At 43.8% G+C, this 23,919-nt stretch overlaps 2 protein-coding genes and 1 long non-coding RNA gene across 12 annotated transcripts; 1 reads left to right on the forward strand and 2 right to left on the reverse strand.

Annotated features, from left to right (window-relative positions):
* Positions 1–1,535: 1,535 nt before the first annotated feature.
* Positions 1,536–4,801, reverse strand: LOC123143719 (pentatricopeptide repeat-containing protein At2g17210). Of its 2 annotated transcripts, none has more exons than XM_044562691.1 (2): positions 2,702–4,801; positions 1,536–2,284 (listed from the first exon to the last, which is right to left on the reverse strand). In XM_044562691.1, exons 1-2 carry the CDS (start codon positions 4,679–4,681, stop codon positions 2,222–2,224), a joined length of 2,043 nt encoding a protein of 680 aa, XP_044418626.1. In that variant the 5' UTR covers positions 4,682–4,801; the 3' UTR covers positions 1,536–2,221. The 2 variants fall into 2 exon arrangements, with proteins under 2 accessions (XP_044418626.1, XP_044418620.1); XM_044562685.1 differs by having other exon boundaries at positions 2,592–4,731.
* Positions 4,802–5,675: 874 nt separating this feature from the next.
* On the reverse strand, positions 5,676–11,207 carry LOC123143731 (uncharacterized). 2 transcript variants are annotated; one of them, XR_006471008.1, is made up of 7 exons: positions 10,872–11,191; positions 10,523–10,720; positions 9,558–9,688; positions 8,717–8,786; positions 7,650–7,764; positions 6,239–6,623; positions 5,676–6,165 (listed from the first exon to the last, which is right to left on the reverse strand). It is a non-coding gene; the product is annotated as an uncharacterized lncRNA (long non-coding RNA). The 2 variants fall into 2 exon arrangements; XR_006471007.1 differs by having other exon boundaries at positions 5,676–6,623; positions 10,872–11,207.
* Positions 11,208–17,734: 6,527 nt separating this feature from the next.
* Positions 17,735–21,436, forward strand: LOC123143746 (ankyrin repeat-containing protein NPR4). Of its 8 annotated transcripts, none has more exons than XM_044562744.1 (5): positions 17,735–17,941; positions 18,773–18,996; positions 19,165–19,800; positions 20,018–20,556; positions 20,672–21,436. In XM_044562744.1, the coding sequence occupies exons 3-5, from the start codon at positions 19,239–19,241 to the stop codon at positions 21,269–21,271; spliced, it is 1,701 nt and encodes a 566-aa protein (XP_044418679.1). In that variant the 5' UTR covers positions 17,735–17,941; positions 18,773–18,996; positions 19,165–19,238; the 3' UTR covers positions 21,272–21,436. The 8 variants fall into 8 exon arrangements, with proteins under 8 accessions (XP_044418679.1, XP_044418663.1, XP_044418699.1 ...); XM_044562728.1 differs by having other exon boundaries at positions 17,741–17,941; positions 18,800–18,996; XM_044562764.1 differs by having other exon boundaries at positions 17,779–17,941; positions 18,918–18,996; positions 19,162–19,800.
* The last annotated feature ends 2,483 nt before the right edge of the window (positions 21,437–23,919 follow it).

The following is a 23,919-nucleotide window of genomic DNA, read 5'->3' on the forward strand; positions in this document are numbered from 1 at the left end:
GCGGAGCTCGGTAACGTGGCGGGATGACTACAGGAGTAGAAAACGAGGGGGTAGGAGGAGGGGGAGCACGCGGTGCTCACCGCCGTTGCTGGGAAGGCCCGAGGGAGAGTCGAGGTGGCCGAAGTCATTGGCGAGCTCGCGGTGGCCGGAGCGGAGGAAGAAGGGTCGGCCCGGCGATGAAGGGGCTCCCAGCTCCTGCGCGTGGGCGTGGACGACGGAGCGGACGGCGGCGGTCCTCCTGGGCGCCTTCGGGCGGCGCGGGGCGGCTGGTGGCCAGGGAATCGACGCGGAGACGACGACGATGGCGCTCGGCGAGGGAAGATCTGTGGGGAGGGAGAAAGAGGAGTGGGGGCGAAGGGGAGATATTTCGGGCGAGAGGGGGAAGGGTTCGAGGCATCGGTGGGGGTGGCGATCTTATCGCCTCGGCGGCGGGGACGGCGAGGTGGTCGGGCTGCGGCCGACGGGCGCGGGCGCTCGGTCGATCGAACAGGGTGAGGAAGACGAGAGGGGAAGGAGTGGGCTGGGTCGGCTGGCTTGTGGGGCTTAGCCCGGGGGGGGGGGTTAGGCCCGGGGGCAGGGGCCTTTTCTATTTGTTGTTTTTACTTTTGTTTTTCTTTTAAAAGCTTTCTTGTTTTCCTAAACCTTTTAAAACAGAACTAGTTATATTAAATAGAAGACTTGCACCTAAAATAATATTATAAAATAGGCTACTGCCACATATAATTTGGCACATTCAGAAAAAGTAGTTTGCATTTGTTTAATAAATAAAAGCATTTAATAATAGTTTTAGCCCCTGTTTTATTTATTTTAGGGCATTAAAAACACATTTTAAAATATAGGTTTCAACATGACAAATAACCAGAGATTATTTGTCACACTTTGAACATTTTAGTTTTTATGTTTGAAAACTTTTGTTGTTTGACTTAATTCTAAATTTTGAATTCAAACGTGATTGGATCATCGCGAGGTTACCAACATTAATCGCGGTGACGTGGCATCATTCGTAGAGGGTTACTGTAGCTTAAGTATCCGGGCGTCACAACCACCCCCTGTGTAACAAAATCAAACAAACAGCAATTCATCGATTGCACAACTATCACGTAAGCTGAAAAGTTTTAAACACAAAACCTAGACGACACCAAAAATAAAAGAATGTCCACTGGTCAGCTATACAGATACAAACCAGTACAATACTAAAAGAATGTTTACAGGCCCAGCCAGGAAAAGGAAACATATTAGGAAATGAACCAGCAGGCAAAGATTATACAAGACAAATCAAATTGCTGATAAAAACCAATCAAATGGATTATGGATACCACAGACGCCATGAAACGGGAGTGCTAATATAACATTGCTCTTATTCATAAAATTAGATCAGGGCACAAAAAGAAACAAGTTGCGTAACAAGTGGACAAGCATTAAAGAGGACTCATCCAGCTGGCAGCACAAACAACTTGATAACATACCAGCCTCCAGAAAAAAAAATACCAAAAAAATCTACAGTTCACAGTGTGCAACATGAAGACGAATAATAATGAATCAAACCAAAGAGCAATTCATCCATTGCACTTTGAACAGAAAATCTCCATCAGAGCAAAATTCATACTGATGTTTAAAGTCTAATCATAATCTAATATCATGCAATAGGTAGCATAAAGTAAACCAGAAGATGACAGGAACAACACTGCTATTCTCTTGCCAAAAACGCAGACCAACCGGTTGCCACCGGTAATGACACTCACGATATTTCTATTACTCATCCATCCTTTCGGAGGAAGAACAAGTTAGGCTATTCAAAAATGACAAATCCATTCAAGTTAGCAACAGCAAGATACCTCCTCGACGGCACCCTCAGGCCGAAGGTGGCCAACTTTGGCCTCGCAAGCCTTGTCAATCGTGCCAAGACGCATCTCTGTCCCGCGGACGCGGCACTTTCGGGTACGCCACGCCGGAGGTTTGGATGGAGCTACACATCACCGGGAAGTGTGATGTCCACAGCTTCGGCATGCTCCTCCTGAAGATCGTCGAGCATGGTAGTAACCAAGACGCCGATGCCATGCCGAAGAGCAGCCAGCAATGGTTCCCCATTGTCGTGTGGGCCAGGTATGAAGCCGGCAAGCTGATGGAGCTCATGATGGCAACGGTCCGCCATGACTCACGTTGCAAAGGGCTGGTGGAGAGGATGTGCAAGGTGGTATTCCGGTGCGTGCAGCAGAGGCCGTCAATGAGCGCGGTGATAAAGTTTGAACCCATTCCACAGTATCTCATGGAGCCGGTGGCGAACCTGCGGATGGCAATGGCGAACAATGTAAACACAGCATCATCGGTTTCAAAAAATGTCATCTTGTTTTGACCGTTGGCGTCTCCAGTATTACCACGGAAGAAATGAAATGCAATCCTGCATTTCCTTCCATACGCGTACCCACCATCCATAGGTGATGAAAGAACCATACTGAGAATTGCACTCAAACAAATCCAAAGCAGGTATTCAAAATGCACTACAAAATTCGGCCTAATTACTAGCATATATATATTATTATAGATATCCGAGTTGATAAATATAGATGATGGTGAGGACTTCGTATATGTACCTTAATCATGACACTGGTGTACATGATAATAAGGTAAGATGATGGTGATTTGGATGTGGAGGAGTAGGCGGCAGCATCTGTTGATGCAGGAGATGTAGCATGGAGTAAACCTGCGCTCTGTCAGGGTGGCATCCGTCCCACGACATGAAGCTGTGAGCATCGCGCCCCACCTGCACCATGCTGTGTCCGCCAGTCACCCCTACTCCCCTCTCCCTCATCAGCTGCCGCAACCGCGCTGCCGTCTCGCCAGCGCTGGGCACGCCCATCGACATCAGGTACCCCGCCGCATTGCCCGGCTCCAACTCCAGGACACGGCAGGCAGCATTACGGCCGACCTTCGAGTCGCTGCTGTGGCCTCTGCAGGCGCTTAGCAGCGCGCTCCAGGCTGCTGGACTGCTGGTGGTGGATATCCTCTCCTCAATGACCCTAGCGGCCCCCTCAAGGTCCCCTGCACGTGCGAGCATGTCGACGATGCACGATAGGTGCTCCACCTGTGGCTCAACCGAGTGTGTCGCCGTCATCCTCTCGAAGCAGGCCACACCCTCCTCCACCAGACCTCCGTGCGCGCATGCCGACAGCACGGCCAGCATCGTGACACCATTCGGCGTGATGTCCCCTTCCTGCTCCATCCTGTCGACGAGGGCGAGGGCATCACGTGTGCGGCCATTCATCCCCAGCGCGCTGATCATGGAGTTCCAGGTGAGCACGTCCCTTCGAGGCATCGCATTGAACACCCTCATCGCCGCAGCCAGGTTGCCGCATTTTCCATACATGTCCACCAGAGCGTTGCTGACGTCCCGCTCCAAGGCTAGCCCACTCCTGAGCGCCATGCCGTGGGCGCATCTCGACGCTGCCATCTCCGCACAGTCTGCGCATGCCTCGAGGACGCTCAGTATGGTGACCGAGTTGGGAATTTCCCCGGCCTCCCTCATTGCGACGGCGCACGCGATCGCATCGCCCGGTCGGCCGTTGTGGGTGCATCCAGCAATGACGGTGCTCCACGTGACGATGTTCCTCTCGGGCATGCCACGGAACAGCCTGAGCGTGTGCTCGAGCAGGCCGCACTTGGCGTAGGCATCCAGCAGGGCGTTCAACAGAGGCAAGCCTGTCGAGGACAATAGGAGCCCCCTCCTGATGGCCACGGCATGGACAGACCGGCACCACATGGCCTGGCCGCCCTCAAGCCTCTTGCACAGCTGAAGCAGCACCACCAGCGTCGTCTCGTCGAAGCCGATGTCACCCTCTTTCAGCAATGACAAGGAGGCGAGAAGGTCCAGCGCGTCGGCCGCGCGGCCGGCGCGCGCGAGTCCAGAGAGCATGGTGTTCCAGGACACCACGTTCCTGCACGGGATCGTGTCAAACACCTTCCTGGCGGACCATAGGTCGAGGCACCTTGCGTACATGTCGACGAGCGAGTTGTCGATGAAGACATCGGCGCCCCGCAGCCCACGGCGCTCCGTGACAGCGTGCAGGGAGGCTCCAAGTGCCAGGTCCTCGAGCTCGGCGCACGCACGGAGGGCGACGACAAGGACGACCCCGTCCGGCTCAGGCACGCTGCCACCGGCAGTTAACATGTCCCTGAACATGCACAGGGCCTGGGAAGCCGAGCCCCCCGCGAGGTGCGCCCGCATCATGGAGGTCCAGGACGCGACGTCCCGGAGGGGCATTTCGTCGAACAGCTTCGCCGCGGCAAGGGAGTCGCCGGACGTTGCGTAGGAGGCGAGCAGCGAGTTGGGGACGGTGCAGCCCCCCGGGCGGAAGTAGGCCGTCTTGAGGAGGCAGGCGTGCACGTGCGCGGCGGCGTGGGGATGCGAGGCTGGCGCGCGGCGGAGGAGCGCGAGGAGGGTGGCAGGCGTGGGTGGGAGGTGGGCTGCGTTGTAGGTGGTGGGGGTCGAGGGGCAGCAGAGGTGGGCGACGGAGAGGTCCGGGCCTGCGGCGCCGAGGCTGCGCCGCACCGCCGCCGCTGCCGCCGTTGCCATTCCGGCGGACAGAGAGAGAGAGAGAGAGAGAGAAGTGTAATGGTATAGCAGAGACGGACGCAGCAGCACAGCACAGAGCGTTTGCTGTGCACCGTCGGATCTCAATCCCATGGCTCCCAATTTTCTCCAACATCCAGCCACCTGCCGGCGCAGTCGCAGGTGAGGAATCTGTCCATGCTTGAATTGGACCAAGAATTACTGGCATTGTGATTTCGGTATGCAAACAAAATTCATTTCCGTGATCGGATGTTGCTGACAAATATCATGTTATATAGCATAAGTTCCAACCTTGCTCAACTGCAGAAACGATATGTATGTTCTTTGGCAGATGCAAATCTGTCCATGCTTGAACCGGACCAATAATATGCTGGCATTGCCCATTTGGTATGTAAACGGAAATTATTTTAGATGCTCTAGAAAAATGTAATGCTATCGCATAAGTTGTCAGGAGGCAGTTTGTCCCTTGTATATATGTACCTTCGGTTTCGCCTTCGGTCATGCCAAACAATCTTCCCTTTACTTTATATGCACCCAAATATATTGTCAGCCAATATTTTACGCATGTTACTGGTCGAGTTGTCAAAGTAGGCTATTGCCTTATTCTTTTGGACTTTTATAACTACCTAACGTTCGGATTTTAGCAATAGGCAAGAACGATTCTTATTCCACTTTAATTATATCCATGCATGCATTATAATGACTAATTTTTCTTTCACGTGTACTCCTCCCTCTAATAACATGCATACTAGATCTAAAGCGCGCCTTGGCGCGCGTTGCCTGGCTCATCACGGTGACCTAGCGTCTAAAAATTCATTATAACAAAGCATTTAGTACATTCAAAGATAATTAGAATAACCACTTAGAATAAATGGGTTCAGTATATATCACAAACACTACAAAGATATATCAAGAGCAAGGCATAGTTGCTGCCAGGATAACTGAGTTCAGTATAGGGGCTCACATACAAATTAAATATATACAAAAAACAATGCATAGTTGTTGCCCAGGATAACCGAAATTTCACTATAGATCATAAAGGCACAATTTGTACCAAAAGCAAGGCACAATGTTCGCCGAGGACAACTGATTTGCATCAAATAGTACAAACATAAAGTCATAAATTCTATAAATAGCCAAGTAGTTCATATCAGCAACTGTAAGAATAAAGGTTACAGGAGATGTATCCGCTCATAAACACAATGAGATAACAGACAATTGGAAACAATGCTCTGCAAACGTCGATATCTATGGTACCTCATAGTTGATCATTGTTGATAACTCTACTTCCTCCTTCCAAGTTCTGAGGCGAAGCTAATGCAATTAGTAGTGACAATACTTACATGCTTCATCATCCTAATGATTATATGGAAGCTCTATAAATAATATTATAATTAGCTCATGAACTTATTAGGCACTATGCAAGCTATCCAAAATTCAGATAGATGGCATACTGCGACTGAAAACAAATCGGTAACATTGTGCGTGCAGAGTATAAATACTCCCTCTGTCCTATAATATAAGGGCGTTTTTGACACATGATGGCACTTCACAACTGAGAGATCCAAATAAATATTGCAGCTGAAAGAATAAGGTGCCTGCAAGAAAAAGATGATATAGGTGAGAGCAACATATCAGCCACACTTGATACTTGAGGGAAATGATGGATACCTATGTACAACTGGAGTAACTTGTCTCACATGATGCAACGACAGTATTAAGAGAGAACTGTGTAATTTGTCTTCAGATTAACAACGTACGTGGGTTATTTGGCTGAGCAATTACAACTGAATGTCATTGAAATTACACTTTCTAAATCACAACAAAGTATAAAAATCCACACCCACATGGATAAATATGCAATTTTGCATTCCCATGATTTAGCTACCTTTGGATTCAACAATGCAGTTCCTTTGTGCAAAGGAATAAACAACATGAGAAAATAAATATTCCCAATAGGGAGCAATAAGTCAAATTTGCTGGAAGTGGATCATGGTCACCTGGCTCATATTTTTGTGAGTTTATTTTCCCTCTGACTGCAAGATCATTAGAACCTCTTCCATCAGTGGAGAACAACAAAAAAGGAAATAACTCAGTAATTATCTGAAAGCTAAACTGCACAAGATGAGCATATATTCGCAACATCAAATTAAAAAATGGAACTGATTATGAATTACTATAATGAGGTACGATTTCAGTCCACACACATACACAAGGCATTTATTCCCTGAGTAGGGAATGCATACGAATGGGACGTACTTAAGGCCAGTTATTTTGGGCTTAGGCTTATGCAGAAACACAGACTAAAATCTTTTGATCTATACATGGGCAATAGCTTATTTTCTTTACTGTTACTCCCTCTGTTCCTAAATATAAGTCTTTGTAGAGATTTCACTATGAACCACATACGGATGTATATAGATGCATTTTAGAAGTAGATTCACTCATTTTGCTCCATATGTAGTCCATACTGAAACCTCTACAAAGACTTATATTTAGGAACGGAGGGAGTACAATACATGCTTCTTTTTATTAACCCAGTCATGTAAGCAAACTGAGAAAGGATTATGTATGAATATCCTCAAAGCATTCTGCATAAGCAGGTTCATCTGATAACATGTTTTTTTTATTTTGTCTTGCAAGCGATTATCAAAAAAGTTCATCATCCTTGGTTCAAAAGAAATAAAATTTATTTGCATTCTTAAGCACATTTTTGTCTCTGGTTGGCTTATTTCTCATATGCAGGGCCATCCTCTCAAGTATGAGAACTTTTAGGAATTTGCTTGTCAATGAAAGCATAGGGGTGGAATGGCTCTGTTAAGTGCTGATCATCAAAGCTATTATGAAAATATATGTTTTATGTGAGCCTTTTTTTATCTCATTCTTTCTTTTGGCCATGACAAAAAAAATCAAGTGTATGTGGTGGCATGCAATCTTTTTTAACTTTAAAAAGTTTTCTTCGGAATATTTGTTCTTCCTATTCTCAAGTACATGTAAGGTGGTAGGTCTGTTCAGAAGGGGTTCCTACAAACTTTGAAAATCCCAAGCCTTTTACAAAGCAAGTTGTTAACTTCCAGCTAACCTTGATAGGTGGGCACATCTTCTTGTTATTGGAGGATGCAGGCCCGGGCAAACCTTGGTCGAGAATCTAATCGGTATCCATTGCAGCCACGACTTTTGCTTGTCCGGAGAAGGGGCTGCACGGAAACTGAGGGATCAAACTTGATGGCGAGAGAAAAGAAAGAATCACGAGCGATAAGTGTGGCTTGAGGTGCCAACTTTTGGATATCTTAAACAGAGAACAGTCTCGCGCAGCGGTGTCTCCTCAAAAAATTAAATAAATGTATCTACCATTCGCCATTATTTACGCATATTCAGGCATCCTCTTTCAGCGCCATCAAACACAACCAGCACAAGGGTCATTTAACAAAAAAGGCTCTTTGTGTAACCATGAAAACAAAGCGCATCATCTTAAAACCCAAAAATGTCAAATCAAATGTTCTTTTCTAAACTGACAATCAACATGATTGTGTCCCTATATCTGGGGCTTCTACCATAGCTACGAATCATAAAAAGCAAATAGAAAATACAGTGGAAGGGATTGACCATCATATAGGGCACTTAGTAAGTGGAGAATCATAATATATAGATGTATATGAATACATGAAAAGTACAGATGGTGCAGCTTTACATCACTGATTCAACAGTTCACACATTAAATTAAAACACATGAAACACGATTCAAGGAAGCATATTTGTTATATAAATGTACACACATTTTATCAATAATTTCTTCCATACTTGGAATTCTATAAGTAAACATTGTATGTGTGGTCGATATAAAACTGTAGAGCATTTGCAACCAAGAAAATTATGTAAACATGATCCAGACAATATAGAAGTAAATGCTCCCTCGACGATTGCCATCTCTAACAGTTCTTACTGCTTCATTTAAATAATATATGCACATATATCATAATATAAACAGAGAGTTTTCTTAGCTACAAAAGCAAGCAGAGTACTTTTTCATTTGACAAATATAAAAACATCAAATCATACAGAACAAAAACCAACTGAGTCTCTTTGTAGCTCTTATGATTACAGGAAAGGCCACAAGGGGAGACCCGAAAGTTAGCATTGATTTTGTACCTGCATGTAATTGCAGCAATAGAGTGCTCTGCTATTGGTGGTGTCTTTTTTAAACATCATCAACGGTTACCTGAATAAGAAAAGGAGAACCGTGAAGAAAGGATACAGTTGAGGAAGGACAAAAAAGAATAATAGCAGGCCTGAAAATGAGCTTAGGATGGAAAACATATGATGGCATGTCATGCTTTCTCAGCTATTTTTGGGTCATAAAAAGGAAGATGCAATGTATAATAAGACTGGGAGATACAAAAGGACAACAAATTTAAACAATTCAACACAAATTCAACTAAGGTCATTCGTAGATAAAAACATTGGTCATGCAAGACAGATTCAATTTCTTCTGTACTTGGAATAAAACAACTCCATACTCATAATGTATAATACCATCAAAGAAAAAAATATTACACCTACCATAAAAATAATATTAGGTAGTTTTAGCCTGACCATGAATGACACCTCCATTATAGTTTTGTATATTGCCATCCTATGGAAAATTAAATCGAGCGCAGAATCAAAGTAGAACTAATAGCCTAAACAGACATCTTCACCTTGACAAATCGTAAGCATGAATTTTCAGATTGCGAGCAAATCATTCAAAGAAAAATGGCACAAGACCAAAGTCACACTAACTAATTCAGGCTAACCATAATACTTCGCAGAAAAGCAAATAGATGGGGAAATTCAAGACTGGAATTAATCAAAAGCAGCATTTACTAAATTTAAAGAATATATAACCGAAGCTAGATTATGAGAGCTAGACAGTTGAAAAATATATATATCTTTTGTGTGTGTGTGTGTGTGTGTGTGAGAGAGAGAGAGAGAGAGAGAGAGAGCATCCAACCCGGTGTCAGTGCTCCCTTCCGTTTGGTTAGCACCATGGAGGAGAAGAGGCCATCAGGGAGAAAGAGGAGACCAAGGCGAGCGCGTGCTGGTTGGCGGCTGGATTTGGCTGGGAGGCAGCCGTGAAGGAATCTGGTAGAATAAAGGAAAAACTGATTGATATTAGCTCACATATATGTATAGTGGCAGATCCAACTTCCAAAGCTCAATGAATTGATACAATATCAATTGATGTTGCGGTCAAAGGTTATTAAGTTTTTATTTCCACAATCACAAGGTACATATACATTAAATATTGTAAAACGCTAAAGCTTCTAGTTACTCACTCCGTTGCAAAACTAGAAATAATCAATACTGGTTCATGTAAGAACCACATCAGCTATAATATCATGCTGCCAATAAATCCTGGTTCACCTTGCTCTTCTCTTTGTTAAATCCATTTAGACAAAAGACTGATGGTGGTTCCAATTTTCTCAGGACCAAAACATCATCCTCTTCTTTACCAGAATATAAAGTAGCAACCCTATCTATAAAATCAAATTAAGTATACTTAAGAATGCAGAGTATCACATTGTGTCAAGGAACTGCAGAAATGAGGCTCCAACGCTATACAAATGTGTCAAAATGAAGTAGTCACATACATGAGAAGTAACATATATGTATTCTGCACATGCAGTATTCTTATTATAAATAGGTATAATATATTCGTGAGATTTATGTATTCTGTGATGGCCAGGTTATCAATGTAGATGCTATACAAATGTGTCAAAAGGGTTCTGTCTCAACGTAGATGCAGTAACATATATGTATTCTGCACATGCAGTATTCTTAATAGATTATGCACATACATCAACCCTATTCTTATTATAAAGATGGCCAGGTTATCAGTATTCTTGTTTTAACACAAGTTCAGTCTAATGAGTACAGATAGATGTGAGCTACTAAAACATGGTGGTGGCATCTCACCTTTAGAACAACACAGAGCATGTTGGAGTTGGAATGCCACCCCCGCTGGGATCTGGGCGACCACCATGAGTGCCGCGAGGATCTCCTTTTCCTCCTTCCTCACCCTCTCTTCTTACCACCCCATCTCCCTCTCTGCCTCCTACTCTTTCTCCCAGATCTTGGTGGTGGTGGCAGGAGGCACACACGGTCGACAGGCGGCTGCAAAGAGAGGCGTACCACAACGACGACGCGAGCTCAGCGAGGGAAAAAGGAATACAGGATGGTTGGGCATGGGAGCATGGACGGGCAGTCCACACGGCGGCGAGAGCGAACAACCAAAGGAAAAGGGGAAAGTGGAGAGGGCGCTCACCGCTGCCTTGTCGGCGTCCTCGTCGATGTCTTCCGCTACGGGGATTTGGCGGCGTCAAGGGGTGGAGCACTGGCCGCCCCCATCCGGTGGTGTCAGGCGCTAGTGGTTAGAAATCCTAGACGCTCGCGCCAAGCACGATGCAGACGGGGCTCAGTGAAGAAGAAGCGGCTGCCTACCTAGAGAACGACGGAGGCGGCGACCGGCTGGGCTAAGGAGATGGCGAAGGGGCTTGGCCGCCGGCGGCAAGAGAGCTCGGCGGATAGTGGCGGCTAGGGTTTTCATGGAAGGGAGGCGGGGAAGAGAGGAGAGTGGGCGGGAGGGGGAGGGGAACGGGCGGATCCTGCCCTCTCGCCCCTGTCGCTATTGGGCATTTTTTCAGCCATGTGAAATTTCCAAAATGCCCTCGGCGGGGCACTGGAATCACACGCGGTGGCACGGGATTTTGACACTGTTTCGATCTATAGTCCCTTGTTCTGATCCGACATCCCAGATCCCTCCATCTCGTGATCGAACGGCCAGAAACACATCAAGAAACGAATCCGACAGCCAAGAAGCGCTAATCTATGAGGGCGCTGGGTTCCTCCCACTGTGTATCTTACGCGATATGCACTAAAGGACGAAAAGTTGATGTCATCCTAAATTTCTTTTTTTTAAAATTTTAAGATGTTTTATAGCTCAAATAGTGGCCCCGATTGAAAAACCGTCTTCACAAAAATAATCGTTTCGATGAGATCTTCAAAACTAGATCTCATGTCGATATGTGCTAGTGGCTTTTTTTGGACCAAAAGTTATCACATCTAGGATATGTAAGTTATCATGTCTGTCATACATAATTTATCGTGTCATTTACACAAAAGTGTCTGGGGTATGTTTTGAACAAACTTTTATCCCAGGGTAAAAAAAGTGATTATGATGTTTGTAGTGAGTTATTAGCTTTGTGTATATTACCATGTTGCACAAAAATTATCGGGGTATGTTTTTTTTAACAATTTTCATTTCCTCGATCAAAAAATTACCGCGATAATTGTATATGAGTTATCAGCTCTCATGTGCATGTATTATCATGTTGTTTACACATGAGTTATTGGGAGGTATTTTTTAACAAAAAAAAACCTGGTCAAAATGTTACCACATATGGATCAAGTAAGTTATCAGCTCTGTTGCATGTGTATTACCATGTTATTTACACACAAGTTATCAGGGTATGTTTCCGAGAAACTTTTATCCCGGGTCAAAAGTTATCATGGGGTTTGTAGTGAGTTATCAACATAATTGTGTGTATAATATTGTGTTATTTGCACATAAAGTACCGGGAATATGTTTTTGGACAAATCCCCCCCCCCCCTCGGCGGTTCACGTAAGTGTCAGGTATGCAGTGCTTCTAGTACCATGATATTCACACAAACGTTATCAAGGTTAAATATTTTCAACAATTTTCCTCGGGTTTCAAGTTATCATGGTGTTTGTACCTAAGTTATCATGTATATTATGTGTTATTACCATGATGTTTATACAAAAGTTACCGGGGTACATTTTTGACAAGTTTTTTCCTTCAGGTCAAAGTTGATGTGGTGTTTGTGCCTAAGTTATCAGTGTTGCCATGCATAAATTACCGTGTTGTTTACACATAAATTATCAGGGAGATGTTTTAATAATTTTTTTCACCCCCGGTCGAAGTTACCATGACATTTATACATAAGTTATCGGGTCCCGGTGCACAAATTACCATGCCATTAGCACAGAAGATACCGGGGGTGAAAAAAACTATTGTCATCAGGTCAAAAGTTACTATGGACTTTAATTAAAGGATATTAATGCATAACTTTCATTCAAGAATTAATTCGAAGACACAATATAAGATTAAAATAGAGTGCTCCAGCATGCATGCATGCCTAGGAAAAGGTTAATGTCTAAATTAGTGGAACCAATTAATAGTGTCTTTAAAATGTGCGTTTTGGTCAGGAGACCTGTTAAGCTAGAGTAGAAAAAGAATTTAGCTTGCTTCTATGCATAGAAAAGAGCTACCTCAGCTGGTGGGCATTTGACATATTGAGTTGGAAGTTACTTATCTCGTTTTTTTTTTGCTGAAATCTCAATGAAAGCAATGTGTAGGTACTTTAATATAAGAAGAGTTCTCTGTCCTAATCGCTGATCCTGTTGATATTCTGGACAAAGAGGGTAAAAATGCTGGTGCGATAGAAGCATGGACGTCAGGTTCCTTGAATCGGAACTTCTTTATGGTGAGAAAACTTATCTAAGTGTCTTGTTTGAAAACTTGACCAATGTCTCCAAACCAAAATTGGTCGAGAGGGGGAGAGTAGTACGTAGCACATAAATGCAGATTATGCATCAGTCACCTTTAGGAACAGGCGGCTCAATAGTAACTTGTGTGGTTCCTGTGATAGAAGCATCGACTTCCATCGGTGATGTGCAGATTGGCACATCGACACTGGCTCAGATTGGTAGTCTGCCGACATGGAAAGTTGAGCAAGAGGAGCAAGGGATGATTTTGCTCGATGCTTGTATGATTTACAAACCCATTTGATGACAATTGGTTATTGTTCGGTGACTTTAATTTCATAAGGTATCTCGACAACAGAAATATTCCAGGTGGCTGTATTAATGATATTCTTTTGCTTAATGAAGTTATTGGCTATCTAGGCCTTGTTGAGCTCCCAATCAAAGGTCGACAGTTTACTTGGTCCAATATGAAAGATCAGCCCCTGTTGACACAGATTGATTGGTTTTTCACCACACCTTCTTGACTATCAATATCCCAACACCATGCTTTTTCTTGTCACGTACAGCTTCTGATCATGTACTGTGTGTAGTAACAATTGGCACATCCATTCCAAAAGCTAAAATATTCAGATTTGAGACTTATTGGGCTAATCTTCCTGGTTTTTGGAGTGTGTTTCTTCTGCTTGGAATAAGCCATCTAAGAGAAAATTATATGATGCTATAATCTCTGAGAAGCTCAAGAGTCTAAGGCATACTCTTAAAGTTTGGCACACTAGTTTATCAAAGGTCAAAGCTATCATTGTTGAGTGCAAATAGACTTATTCTGCATTTTGATACTTTGGAGGAGAAAATATCTCTTTATAGGCCTGAATCAAAGTTTCGATCAATCCTCAAACAACACTTCGAGGAGGCGCTGAGATTGTATTTATTGGAAACAAAGATGCACCATAAGGAATATTAAAATTGGTGAAGAAAATACTGTTTTTTCATGCAATGACAACACAAAAGAAATGCAATCGCTAATATTAAGCTGCATAATGGGGATATTAAACTGGTCATAGTCAAATTGCTGGCAAGTTTTGGCAAGACTTTAAGAATATGATGGGTTGCTCTGAGGGCCTATCCATGGGCTTTAACTTGCAGCAGCTTCTGAATAAAGTGGATGGCCTTCAGGTCCTTTCAAAGCCATTTACAGATGAGGAGATTGAAGCTGTCATTAAGCAGATGGCACCTGATAGGGCCCCTAGGCCTGATGGCTTCACTAGGCTTTTTCTAAAGAAGTGTTGGAGTATTTTAAAGGCTGACTTCTGGGCTCTGGTCAAAGATTTTTATGAGGGTAAAATATATCTGGAATATATAAACTCTTCTCTCATAACTTTGATACCTAAGAAGCTCAGCCCATAAATGATTGGAGATTATAGGCCAATTTCTTTGACTAATACTTTGCTTGAATTTCCTTACTAAACTTCTGGAAACATGCTTTAGGGTGTTATTTTAAATGTATTCATGCCAATCAGTATGGCTTTCTTAAAAGCATATCTATTCAAGACTGGCGGGCATGGTCTTTTGAATACATCCATCAGTGCCATGCCTCTAAGTTTCTCATCAGGAATGGAATTCGGTTTCCAATCTGGTCACACATGACTCTTGCCCTAAAGCAATTTCTTGATTAGGAGCAGTGTGTGGCCCATAGAAAGGAATGCCTGCCTATCCATAGTCGGGCAAATTGCTGCATATTCAAGTCACCCAATTCTCTTCTCTTGCACTATGTCTATTGGAATGGACCCTTGATTCTCCAGCAGATCCTCCTGGTATGGAAGGATATCATCCACAAAACAGATTGCGGAAAATGCCATCCAAGTTCGCAAAGGAGCGGTCTTGAGAATTGTAATTCTGCTAAAATTGGACTTCTCAAAGGCTTTTGATACTATCGCACATGAAGCTATCCTCAATATTCTTGAGCATAAAGGATTTGATGGAAGATGGATAAATTGGATTAAGATGTTATTGTTTTCTGGTTCCTCTTTCATTCGCTTAAATGGTGTTCTTGGTATTCCTTTTAAGTATAAACGTAGAGTCAGACAAGGGCCGCGGACCTGCTACAATCTGTCATGACGAATGATATGCTTGCTAGATGCATTCTTTCATAGCCTCTGTCATCAACAAACCCCAATTTTCCTGTTGTTCAGTATGTAGATGACACTCTCATGGTGCTACCTACTAAGGTATTGTCCTTACTTGAATAAATAATAACTACTTATGATTATACCCTCCATGCAAACATCGACAAATACATGAGAAGTAATGAAGATAAATCGGACCATAACATTAAACATTAGGATCTAAAATAGCCCCTCACAGAACATTCATAAACTGGAGTTTATGTTTCTATCACTCCCGCAACCCATCATCTACAAACTAATTCCACAATGTCTTTCCCTAGGTACAAAGATGGTGAAGTGTCATGTAGTCGACATTCACATACCACCACTAAAGAAAGAACAACACAACATATCATCAAAACATCAAACAGTAATCAACTTCACATGATTACTAGCAACAAGACTTCTCCCATGTCCTAAATATCCTAATGGATCTATTCACGAGACATCATATGGATCATGATCAGTGGGTATAAATATTTGATAAACAATGTGAACATAACAATTTTTCACCAATAAATCTCCTATCATCAACTACAAGGTGATATCAACACATAAAAGTACTCCCAACAACCAATTTGAGGTTTGACACAAAGATTGAGAAGATGAATGAACTAGGATTTGGAGATGAGATGGTGTTGGTGAAGATGTTGATGATAATCAAAATAAAACATTTGGTTCAGGTGCTATTATCATGGTAAGAAGATATTTATTTTACAGACCAGAGGGGCTATCTAAATCTAAAGTAAAGGCCAGTGATCAAAGAAGTAGAAGTACCAACGGCTCGGTGTCATGAACCTTCTCCATCTGATTCAATAAGGGGCATGAGCCTCTTAGATGATGATCGTGCCGAATGAACAGAGTGTTGGTGATGACGATGGCTTCGATTCCCCCCTCCAGGAAGGAAGTTTCCCCGGCACAATCGCTCTGTCGAAGAGCAAAAGTGCTCCGACTAGGTTCTGCAGTAGTCATCGCATCCGTCATGTGACCAAGTCTGCCGCAATCCTGTTGTCTGGAAAGCTGGAGGTGTTGCAAGGGTACAAGAACTTGAATGATACAACCAAACTTTTTGAGGATTGAAATTTGAACTCGCCAGCGTGGAACAACAGAAGATAGAAGTGGGACCATTATTTTGCAATTTTAGAGCTTCCTACCATGCTTCCCGGTGGAGCAGCTGCTATCATGGGTGTTGCTGGATGAGTGTGCGGGCTCCTCTTCATACATCTGTACATGCTATAGCTCGTGTATTCCTGGCCATGCATGCGATGTGCTCTGAGCTGAGAGGCTGCTCCCATGTCCTATTGAGGCATTGCCTATTTGTACTTTTGTGCAGACCCCTGTAGGAGGGACAAATGATGGCTGCAGAGAGGTCTTCGAGGGTGTCCTTCTCCCATGGCTTCATGTTGCTGCTGGCAATCCTGTAATGCGTTTGTATGTCGACGAGGGATGACAAATACAAGCCGGAGTTCATGAGTTCCTCGAAGTCAGAGGAGGTATCTACAGTAGCGAAAGTATAGCGCCGGTTCCCGGGGAACTCGGGTAGCTTGGTGTAATGCTTGTTCGCTCTGCAGAAGTGGTAGAGCGGGACGTGATCGCGCACACATAGCTGTGCGATGGCGACCTGTCGATTACCGTGACAGGCTATAGTGTACTCGAGGTCGAGCCCCAAGACCTTGTACCGCTCCTCTTGTAACCACCGCTCAAAATTGGTGATGCTCGGTCGGCCGCGCTGGGTTTGTTGGTGTATCTGATGTTCAGCTTCTTGCTCAGGCGGGCGAGGATGTACTCACGGTCGAACTCGGTGTGCTGGGCTTCCTTGGCGGCCAGAGGAAAGGTTGCCCGTACCTTTTTTTGCATGTCTATGTGTGTTTCTCCGTGGGTTTGTTCTTGGTGGGTTGGGGGAGGGGGAAAGACGACCGGTGAGAGCGGAGTTTTGGAGAGGGAGGGGTATTTACTGGGGTGCGTGTAGCTTTCATCTAAGACAAGAGTAAGCTATGTCTCATCCAAGTAATATTAGCATGGAAAAAGGGAGAGAGAGAGAGAGAGAGAGAGAGAGAGGAAAAGAAAAAAATTGACACAAATTTCCCCCGCAAAGTCAAATGTCAAAGAAGTTAGATAAGATTTTGTTAGATATACTCCCCTGTTCCTAAATAAGCGTCTTAGAGTGGCTGAGAGTAGCAAATTTGTATTTACAATTAGTGAAGGATTCCTTATGTCGGTTGGTCCCCTCCTCGGTACCGACACTTCCTGGTAGTTTCATGACATATAGTTAAATATGTAGTCAAACTTTATCTCAAAATAAATGGAGGCCTGAAGGGGTACTTAGTCAGTTTTAGAGAGGATACCACTCATTTGGCTTGTTGGTGAAGATGGCTTAGGGATAATCCCCAAAATTCTCATGAGGGCCAAAATAGAATAAAAGATATAGAAACCTACAAGGAATATTCCTTCAAAAGCTGCTCGAGGGGAGCCGTGAAATTTTAGCGGATGGTACTGACGCGTCGGTGACCTCCCGTCGCCTTCCTTTCTTTTCTCGCCCCTCCCGAACAGAGCACTCTATCCACACTTTCCTTCTCTCCTCACGGTCACGGACAAGGCAGCAGTAGCGGCGGCTACAGTTTGGATCGGCGGCGGCGCGTTTGAGCAAGCGGCGGCGACGCGGTCGAGGTGCAGCCGCTTTCTCCCCTCCTTTTCCCTTTCCTCCCTCGGTCCGAAGCTCTGCCCACGTGAGCAAGGGCGGCTAGGAGATGGCGAGCTTCGGCGGCGGGGAACGGCGGCGCGTGCTTTGCTTACAGACTGGAGATAACATTCTTCAGAGTAGTATGTTTGCATCTGGCTGTGACATACTATGAGATAGCAACATCGGCTTCGGTCTGGAGCTCATCTTTTAATCTGCTATAATGTGTGGCTTGTATGATGTAGTTTCAGACACTTCTTTTTGTCAGACTAGAGTGTAGGCATTTGGTTGTACGCATGGATATGTTTACAATCCAATGCATTTTTCGTATGGTGTTGTTGTCATATTCCATGATATAAATATTTTGTGTAATTAGTTGATTAAAAAAACAGAACTCAAATTACAAGTATAGGGGGAAATCTTACCATTTCATGGCAAAGATGTCATCACAAGAAAGATATTCGTCTCTAACCAAACATAAATTGGGCTATCCTTAAGGCCTTAACCACCTCTCAATTTAGAACCAAACACGAGGATGGGGATATCCCCAACCACACATGGCTAGGGATATCCTCAGCCAAACCAAACCAAACCAAATGCCCCCTGACCCTGAGTGCTAGGATGACGACTGTGTTTCATGGAGTCATGATCAGATTAAAGGTGTAGTCGAATGGCTAATCAAATGTCATGCGCCATGGAACATTAGTTTAGTGGGATGTTCTCTTCATCTTCCGACTACTTAATTACTGTTATGGCATTAGTTCAGCGGGCATCCAAATTTTGTCTAATTTTGCAGAACCTGTCTTGTATTAATTTTTTAGGGTAACTGTACTACCTCCTACTGGCAGATTCTCCATGTCGGTTGATCTTCACATGTGCGCGCATTTATGGTCAACGAATATAAAGAGGTTTATTGGTTGTTTTTCATCAACTGGTTGGTTGCTTGTCTGTCCACTATATGTATAGATATCCCACTGAAGAGAATTAAACAGCAGCATTTCTCTTTCTCCCGTGGAGTACTCCAGTGCCTTTCCTTTGAGATCAGGTGAGTTACTTACAGTTCCATCGAGTTAATTTAGGCTTACATTTGCTACAGTTACTTGTTTCCTCTAGTTATACTTTTGAATAATTTTGCGGAACTTTCTGAGTAGAATTCATGGAGCTCGGTTAATTTAGCAGATTTTCTAGTTGCTCAGTTTTTTCTCCTCAGCAGTTAAAATCAAGATATCAATGGCAGACAATACATCAGCAGCTAGTTCATCGTAAGGCGGACACAAAGAGCCACAGATGGACCGACGACTCCTGAAAGCAGCCGCATCTGGTGATTCCACATCAATGGAGGAGATGGCTTCGCAAGATCAAAGCATTCTTCATGGGAAAACTCCGCAAGGGAACACCTGCCTCCACATATCCTCCATCCATGGCCACCAGGTATTTTGCACGGATGCGGTGGCACTGGAGGAATCACTCCTTGCCACTGTAAATTTGGATGGGGAGACGCCTCTTCTCACTGCCATTACACGTGGCTGGGTCTCATTGGCTTCTGTCTTGCTCCGATGCTGCCGTTCACGGCGGTTGAGTGAGGCAATCCTGCAACAAGACACGCATGGATGCAATGCACTGCACTATGCCATTCGCAGCGGTCACAGGGAGCTTGCGCTGGAGTTGATAGCAGCAGAGCCTGATCTGTCGAAGCACGTGACCAAGTTCAATGACTCACCCATGTACATCGCGGCAAAGAGAAATTTTGCAGATGTTTTCGAGGAACTCTTGAATATTCCAGATTGTAGTCATGCGGGACGGTGTGACAACAATGCTTTGCATGCCGCAGCTACAAATGGGAATGGAGGTGAGACCTAGGTGCACAGCATAAGTTACAGTAATATAGTGTAGTATTTGTATCAAAGTAGCCATGGGATTGAAAATTTAGGATCATCTACAGCATAGTTGATGTTATGATTCCTCAGCTTTTGCATCTACAGTATCTATTATGCGCCAAAGGCAATCATCATCGCTTGGTCCATCAACCATCATTAACTAATTCATGCATCTTGACTATTTTTCAGACATCGCTACAAAAATCATGAGGATGCGACCTGAAATGGCCAGAGCAGCTAACAAGTACGGCAATACACCAGCAAGATTGGTTGTACTTTATAACAAGGTTGACATGCTACGAGTATTGCTAGAACATGATTGTTCTTTAGGGTATGAAGTGAGCACAAAAGGTTTTTCCCTGCTTCATGCTGCCGCATATCGAGGTCATATTGATGTTGCTAGAGAGATTCTTAAACATTGTCCTGATGCTCCTTATTGTCAAGTAGATAACCAAGATGGTTTGACACTCCTACATACAACTATAACCAACAATCATGCAGAGTTTGCTGACTTTATCCTGAGGACACCGCAACTTCGCAAAGTCATTAACATGCAAGACAACCAAGGAAAACCCCCTCTACATTATGCAGTCCAAAGTTGCAATCCTAAAATAGTCGCTGCCTTACTGTCTCATGAGGATATAGATGTAACAATGATCGACAACAATGGTGATCCAGCAACTTGGGAACTGTGGAAAGTCATACAGAATGCCAAGACATTAAACTGGGTACGTATGTTATTTTTTAATTCATGCAGAATGAAGTGTGCATGCTTATATGCTATAAGGTCATTTGTACCCAGAATGAGGTCATTTGTACCTTCCCTTTTATTACTTAATGCAGAATGAAGTGTGCATGCTTATGCTAAAAGCAAATCCTCAACATACTGGATCTATTTATAATCTTCATCGGAAAGCCAAGCAAGAGGCGACTAATGCATCAAGGAAGGATGCAAAATCACTAACTCAAATATACACAACCAACACTTCGTTAGTAGCAATCCTCATTACAACAATAGCCTTTGCTGCCGCTTTCACCCTACCTGGAGGATACAGCAATGGCGCTGGAAGCGAGGGACTTCCCGTCATGTCTCGCAAGGTTGCATTTCAGGCATTCTTGATCTCTGACACCTTAGCGATGTGCTCTTCATTTGCTGTCGCCTTCATATGCATCATGGCAAGGTGGGAGGATTATGAGTTCTTGGTTTACTATAGATCCTTTACTAAGAAGCTCATGTGGTTTGCATATGTGGCAACTACCACAGCCTTTTCAACTGGTTTATATACGGTGTTGCCCCCACATCTCCACTGGTTGGCCATTGCAATTTGCATTACAGTAGCTTTGTTGCCCATTCTCACGAAGCTGCTGGGCGAATGGCCTGTCTTGAGGCTTAGATTTCGGCTCGGAAAAACTTTCAACTCTGATCTCCTTGACATTGTGTGACCTCAGATATTTGTCTTCTGGTCCGTGTAACATTTTGCAATCTATCTGCAGTTGACACTGTTTGGCTACTCATAGAATTGTTCACTCATCATGAAAAAATATTGTACTATTATTCTTGTATTCAGCTCAATTTTTGGGACAGAATGTGGTCATGTTATTCTTGTATTCCACTTAAACTAAATGCGGTGATTCGGTCTCCAGAGATAATTCATGCCATCTGCAATGGCAGTCGCCATGGGTTATCAGCATCTGAAAGACGAGAGTTGTCATGAAACCATACAAAAAGATGCTGAAAGCACCACAGAAAAGTATATTATGAAGAAATTCAGGTACTGTTGAGCACTAGTAAGATTGAACGTGCAATGAATGTATCGACTGATGCACAAAAAAGCAGTCTGTTTAATACCGATGTGCACAAATAATTGGTATAAGCCAAATAATCACTTATTTGCAAATTTCTTGCAAGCAGAATCACAGTATTAGCTTGTAAAAATGCAATCCTTATAGATATATCACGGCAAAATATAACCTGTAGTACATTTTAAAGCACAATATGTAATCATTACACCATGGATAGCATGTAAGGACCACAAAATCACTAAATTATATACTTTTATTACAACAAATCAGGAGCCATGAATATTAATGATAGCAGATGACATAGTGTAATAAGTTGAAGCAACTTGTGCCACCAGTTCACCCGGATCAAGGACTTAGTGTTGGCTCTCATCTCCTTGGATACAACATATGGGACGGCGGGCAGATCACCCGGCAGTGCTGTCTGATGGCGATCCGAGGTATCTGTTGCTCCTTGGTTCTCAGTTTCTGGGTTTGAGATTGTGATGATGGAACGCATGAGGCCACAGCCCTGAAACAGAACAGGTAACATTTCACTTCAGTTATACTACTGCCTCTGTTCGGAAATAAGTGACGTGGTTTTAATCTGAACTAAAACCACTCCACTTATTTCCGAACAGAATTTGCTAAAAGGACTTCATTTGTAACGCCTGACACTGGCAGAACAAAGAGCAATGGTATTATGTACTCCTGAATTACATTATGTATCACCTGAATTGCTAGTAACACCTGACACCGTTGATCCTGAATTACATTATGTATCATTGTATCATATATGTATGCACTAGCAATTCAGGACCAACTACCATGTTGGCTAGCAGGATGTGTGAAGAACTGCAGGTAGCAGAACGAAGCAGCCATCAGCCCTGTACGGATAGACCCACACGATCGACAGCCTGTCAGCGCAATCTTCAGGAGATACAACTACTGTACTTGTCTTTTCGAGAAAAACAACAACTACTGTACTTGTAACAGCTAGTAGTTCTGATGGCATTGGAAACTTGCCTAAGATCCCACTGGTGAACACGCCCTGCCAGTGGTGCCAGTAGCGCGACACGCCCCATCGCAGCAAGGAGCGGGGATCAAAATGCTGAGCTTGCTGCTATGTCCTTGATCGATGATCTACAAGTTTTATCAGTCCCACGTCTTTGCATTTTCAGCACCACCGAGAAATAGCTGGGGAAAAAAGAGGAAATCTGGATTTTATGCACTGCAGAGATGGAGCTCAATCATGATGGTTTCATCTTTCTTCTGCCATTTTCAGATTCGCGCGATACGATGGGAGATGGAAGCTTTGTTGGGCATGAAGAAATGAGGAAAGCGAGGGATGCATATATCCATGTCTTTTTCACTTTTGCAATGCACGAGAAACCGCAATGCATGGTGTATTTCTTGTCTTATTTTTTCCTTGTCTTATAAACTGCACTAGGGTACTGAGTAGCGGTGTTATCAGTTAGTTATCTTGGCGCTTAATAGCAAGACAATGTTGGAAGTGTCGAGTGCGGACTACGTTGTAGATTTAGTTGAATGAATGAATATCTGTATGTGATGACCTCAAATAATACAATGGCTCTGAGGTGTGTCCTGGACGTGTGAAGAATTCTTGTAGCCAAACAAATACTGGTGTCTAGGCTTTTGCAGCATGTGCATCTCGCCGCGTGGATTGGTCATATGTGTCCTTGGGTGCAGCCAAATCGGTGGCGTTCGTTATACCTTGCTAAGCATTCGATCCCCTTGGCCTCGATCATCGAAAGGAATTGAGCGTGGCATTTTTGCTCATTTCTGTTGCTACTGGAGTGGCATCCTCTGATTCTTTTGCCACCCTTACCTGTGTTCTATACATGAACCACTCTTGTAGCACTGGCGAGGTTTCAGTAACTAAAGAAAACAGTTTGTTGGTATTCGGCTCGCTCTGTATTCAATTCATTTGTCTTCGTGACCGTGTCCAGCTTGGAAAAAATGAATAGGATATGCAACAAGGAGCAGCTAGCATGACAAACTTAAGATACGATGATATCTAGTATATGCATGGCATCTCACCTCATGGTTGTCGCAGGCGGACAAAGCTGTGAGGCCGGCCGTGACCATGGTTGGTTTCTCCGCCTAGAATTGGCTTTTTCAAGACATTGTTACTGTTAGGCTCACTCTTCCTCACACCCATCCAAGATTTCTCTCCTCTTTCTCCTCCTGCTGCTGCGCATCTGACAGTGAGTTGCTCGTTGACGGCAAGCAGCACGGGTCCAGGTGAGCCTTGAATCTTGCTTTCTTCTACGGCTTCATTTCTCCTTCTG

Source organism: Triticum aestivum, chromosome 1B, assembly GCF_018294505.1.
Source record: "Triticum aestivum cultivar Chinese Spring chromosome 1B, IWGSC CS RefSeq v2.1, whole genome shotgun sequence".
Taxonomy (NCBI): Eukaryota; Viridiplantae; Streptophyta; class Magnoliopsida; order Poales; family Poaceae; genus Triticum; species Triticum aestivum.